The following is a 5,104-nucleotide window of genomic DNA, read 5'->3' on the forward strand; positions in this document are numbered from 1 at the left end:
TCACAGATTCTGCTCGCAGAATTTCAGACTCTCAAGGTTATCTAAGATAACCTTTCGCGATCGCGAGCCTCGCACGCACCGTATTGTTGCGCGAAGGAGCGAAAAACAAAGTTTTGTGCGAATTGCACGTGTAATCTCATTAACATTACAGTCCCGTTTGTCTGCGATTAATCCCGCTAAACGTTTGTAGAATACCATGCATTCTTTTCCCATTGCTCCATTCGTGGAGAAGACTAGGGGAGTGAATGTTCCATTTTCAACTTGAAGTATTCTTTCGTTGTAATGTCTTTTCTTCTCTTTCTCGTTTGTTTCATAGCACTTTGTAAGCTCTTGGCTTCGGTATCTCTGGGCTTGTAGGTCAAAGACCCTTATGTCAAAAAATGCCCGTTGACCCCTTGTCCAAAAGCTAACAGTGCTTACGTCGAGTCTTGCTTCTTTCGATTGGTTTCCTCTTGTTTCTTCGCCTTCCTGGATTTCTGATAGTATCGGTTCAACTTTAACGTCTTTGCATACTTCTTCTAGCATCTCGGCAGTGATATCACGCAGCTCATTATGCCTAAGAGTGACAAAACCTCCTTTTTTACATGACAGAGCATGCGCAACGTCGAAGTTTGCACCACATGCACATTTTGATGGCATCTTGTCTAGTTTCCAACCGTAGCGCAATCGTATAGCATCAGTAAACTCGTTTCTAGAGAGGTCCAATCCATGTTCTTTCAATGGCAAGGTCGTCAGCCAGTTGGATACGCCTTTTTGACCGTTCGCAAGGGTACTCTTCTTTTTGTCGGGTGCCATTGATTGAATGAGATAGTCGAGTTTTTCTTTTTGACGATCTGACCTTTCTTTTGTGATTTGATATTTGGTCGCTGGATTTTCAATTTTCTCTTTACCAAGAATTTGATTTTGGTTGTCATTCGTCATTCGTTGGGAATTATTGAACTCTTCTGATGCTGTTTCTACAAACATCTTCAATCCCAAGCCACCGAGTCGTGGTGGAAGTGAGAGAAGCTGGCGTTCATCGTCACTGACAAGTCGACCACCAGTGAGAGCAGGAATCAAATGGTGTCGTATCACCTCATCAACCGGTTGCAGATATTTCTCGATGTCAGGAACTGTCCTCAGGAAGTACGTGAGTTTGTGCTGGTAACCTCCAACGAAACAGGCGTAGGCAGACTGGGGTTGACTGATAGCAATTTTGGACAAAAGCGTGATCTCGTTTACCCAGGTCAGAACTTTTTCCGCGATGAACGAATCTTTAAACTCTTGGCTGCCAATTACTGCACCAAGATGCTTCGATCCTTGTGTTGTTATTTGGATATTGGTACCTTGAAAAGCTTTGGTTGCTTCTGCAATTTTCTCATTCTTTACAATGAGCCACGATTTAGTGGGTTTCGGATGGTAGCCAAACAGTGGACCTTCAACACTTAATTTGTCCCACCAGCTTCGAAGGTTGCCGATGGATCCAGCAGCTGTCAGATCGTCAGCAAACGCAACTTCTTTCTCTGATCTTGATTGTGGTTTCATCGCCAGTTGATGTAGAAGGGGTGTCGTTCCTATTGCATATATTGCCATACCAAGTGGGTCACCTTGAGTGGTACCTTCAAACGATTTTAGTTCGCCACCACCGATTACGAATAGCTTAGCTGATTTGGAATAGCAGTTTCGAACGTAGGTTGCCAATAAGGGACAGGTGATACCAATGTTGTGGAGGAAAACAGCTCTATTTAGGCTGTTAAATGCATTTTCAGCGTCAACCAGAAGTACTGCGTCTGTCTCTGCCTTTTCAAACATTGATCGCATTGCATGGATAGCAGCCTCACTTCCTGATTTCTGTCCACACATTTGTGAATTTGGAACTGACTTTGTGATGTCTGCTTTAAGGACACCCATGACAACTTTGCGTTTTGCATTACGCCATTTCGGAGTTCACGACGCCATTTTGTAAGCGGAGCATATCTAATGGCGGGGGTGCAGTCGGCCTCAACTAGAGAATCATTTCGGAAAGCCGTAAGCTACGATCTCGGACTATTATCGAGTTGTACCCGACTGAGACGGAGCAAAACAAGCCCCCTAGGGTGATTCCTTCATCACTCCCTCGTCGTGTCTACACAAAAAGTAGACAAACCTTTAAAAATTCGATTGAAACTCATCCTCAAACAGTCAAAATATAATTTTCCACTTAGAACTAAATCTATCATGGATGTTACTACACAAAACCTAAATATTTCTCTTTTTTAGCTTATCAAAAGTCCTCCATTCTTCATCGCCTGATTGTTCACATCTAAAAAAACAATGCTGTGACTGGGGTCTTTCTATATAATCATATCAAAGAAAACAGGAATCAAACAAAAGGAGTCTCCTAAAGAATTGTTCTGATTCCCTTTTTTCTAGGTATTTTCCATTGGAAATTCCAAAGCATCAAAGCAATGATAAATAATATTAGAACATTTTTGCTAATTATACATCAGTTTGTTATTGTTATGTTAGATGGACAGAGTTTTATATATTTAACATGAATTGCTAAATACTGCTTTTAGCTCAATAAAAAAATATAAAAATAAGATCTATTAATTAGGAGAACAATGGTGTAAAAAATTTGATGATATATTTGAAATTCAACTAAAGGGAAGAATAAGTTTGAGTAATTCAGAAGTAAATTTTTGTAAGAAAAAACCACAATCATTTGTTTTATAAAGTCTTAAAGCAGCTGTGCTGTTGTGAGAGCAAATTTATCCGTACATAATCCATAATTTTTCACCGTTGACTGTCTATAAAATATGTTTTTTTCAACGGATAGCCAATAGCCCATTCACAAAATCTTGATGATTATACACAACACAGTCTAAGATTTAGTTTATATTCAAAAATTGGCCAAGCTTTGTAACAGCATCGAATCATGTCATAAACCCATCGGTTGATCTTTGATGAACAGGTTCACAAAATCAGGAGTATTCCAGCAAAAACGTGTCCTACAAAATTTGTCTGTATTGCGTGCCACTTGTAGCATAATTCTATCAAAAGAATAGTACCGTAAACGGCCATAACTTGCAACACGGACTTAACTTGCAACAGTATTCAAATTTCCTTTGAGAGTAATTTGTCTGCCATTAAAAACACTTCCTCTTTTGTTACTATACAAACCAGATAACATCAACCATCAGCAAGGCCAAATAGATAACAACTTGTTTTCTCTCTACCATGTTTGCTAATTCTGCTAAATTCATTCATTCTGTCATTTGTTTTTCTCTAAAATAAATAATAGGAAAATGTGAAACCGTCCTGATACTGTCCATACACATATGACAATATGACATGGGTTGACAAAGGTTCATTCACTTGTCAAGTGGGGATCGAACCTCAGTCCGACAGTCGCCGCTGTACAGTAACCAAGATTAATGACCCCTATACCACAGCGCCTTAGTGTATATCCCAATAGACCAAAAGGTATAAAAAATATATCTGAGAGGAGCATAAAGCTAGCTAGTAGGTTGCTACCAAAACCAACACAAGATAAGAAGCTTCTAAAAATCAAATCAAGCAAAGGTTACACACAGAGATGAGAGAATAAGGTTATACCTGCCTAACTAACCAGTACATACATAATACTGTAAAAAGACAATGATAAAGCAGTAATTAAACACTTTTTTGGTAATTTAGTGAACAAATACAAAAAGACAGCCTTCTCTTTCCATTTTCCATCCACCAAGAAATGAGAAACTGCAGAATGTAAAGTTATTGATTATAAAACCAAAATTATAAAAATTATAAAAAGAAAATTTCATAAAAATTTGTATCGTAAAATATTTCATAGCTTTAGCCACCATATTTGTTTACATTTTGTTTACATTTTTCATAGCTTAGCTACCATTTTATTTTAGTATATTTTGCCAACTGAGGTCATGCTCTCAAACCATGTTGTTTTTTGTTGCCTTGACAACTTGGTGCATCAAGTGTATTTAAGGCCTAAAGGCATTCAGCTTCTCACTTGACTCATGACAGCCATGGAGTAAGGACCTCAGCTCCAGACTTGAGTCACTTACAAGTCAATTCAAATAAACATAAACTCAATTCATTCAACAACTGAAGACAAGTCAATAGTCTTAGTTTTGTTTTGTCTCTCACACTTACCTGTATGGCCACACCTTCACAGTTTTCATTCATGGCCTAACTGGTAAGTCAGCCATCTTGTTTTTGCTTTTTTCTTTTCACATTTAGGTTAAGGTTAAGTTAGACATAGACATTATATATTTATATATTCATAGCTCATATTCAAATTTTCATATTGTATTCATGGTCTACTTGACCTCAGGCACTCTGACTTCTGGACTTAGCCATTTTTCACTCATTTTTCACTCATTTGGACTTTGTCGTTTTTGCTCATTTTTGACTTAGTCTCTCACAAATATTTAATTTTCATTTTCAATTATCAATTACTCATGTACAAACTAGATATTTATTTGCATTCATTCATTGTATTTATTTAGTTTGACGGTATTGAAATATCAATTCAACATTTTCAATCGTTTGAACGTGACCATATGCGGTAAACCCCACAGTCAAACAGGAAGTCACACGACCGAGACACCTCAATCACCAATCATATCAATTGAATGTCAAGACCTCGAAGATTCCCCCGGTTTGATTACTCTGTTTACAACGACGTTGGTAGAAAGACAGCTCCGCCTCCTGAAGCCAACCCTCAACCACCGCAGCCTGATCAACCGACATCATCTGAAGTTGAAGATACAATCACTCAATTCCATAACCTGACATTAGACGAGATGTCGAAACCGTCAGAACTCATAATGGACACCAACGTCATCATTTCCGAAATTCAGGATGTCATTGACGAAAGTCCAGTCCATCCAGATTATGTGAGTAACTTCGATTCGGTTACTACAACTCTTGCTACCCTTCGTTTATCATTGAAGAAAAAGCAACAACTGATCCTTGCTGAAAATCTTGAACCTCAGTTACCACCTAAACTCACTCAAGCCCTCGACTCAATAAAACTTCACATCCAAAGAATGACCGAATGCAAATCCAAAGCTCAGCTAGCTAAACTTGGTGATCAAAGCGCAGTCTACATGCAACGCTCCATGTG

General features: G+C 38.5%; 1 protein-coding gene and 1 long non-coding RNA gene across 2 annotated transcripts; both read right to left on the bottom strand.

Moving 5' to 3' along the window:
* On the bottom strand, positions 1–1,890 carry LOC136802176 (uncharacterized). Its single transcript, XM_067058897.1, has one exon. The coding sequence runs from the start codon at positions 1,888–1,890 to the stop codon at positions 1–3; it is 1,890 nt and encodes a 629-aa protein (XP_066914998.1).
* Positions 1,891–3,834: 1,944 nt separating this feature from the next.
* Positions 3,835–4,429, bottom strand: LOC136802183 (uncharacterized). The gene is made up of 2 exons (XR_010845973.1): positions 4,305–4,429; positions 3,835–4,164 (listed from the first exon to the last, which is right to left on the bottom strand). It is a non-coding gene; the product is annotated as an uncharacterized lncRNA (long non-coding RNA).
* Positions 4,430–5,104: the final 675 nt, after the last annotated feature.

This window comes from Clytia hemisphaerica, unplaced genomic scaffold, assembly GCF_902728285.1.
Source record: "Clytia hemisphaerica strain Z4C2 unplaced genomic scaffold, Clytia hemisphaerica genome assembly, whole genome shotgun sequence".
NCBI lineage: Eukaryota > Metazoa > Cnidaria > Hydrozoa > Leptothecata > Clytiidae > Clytia > Clytia hemisphaerica.

Excerpts from the sequence above, each read along its gene's own strand:
- LOC136802176 (XM_067058897.1), bottom strand. The coding sequence starts at position 1,890 with ATGGGTGTCCTTAAAGCAGACATCACAAAGTCAGTTCCAAATTCACAA.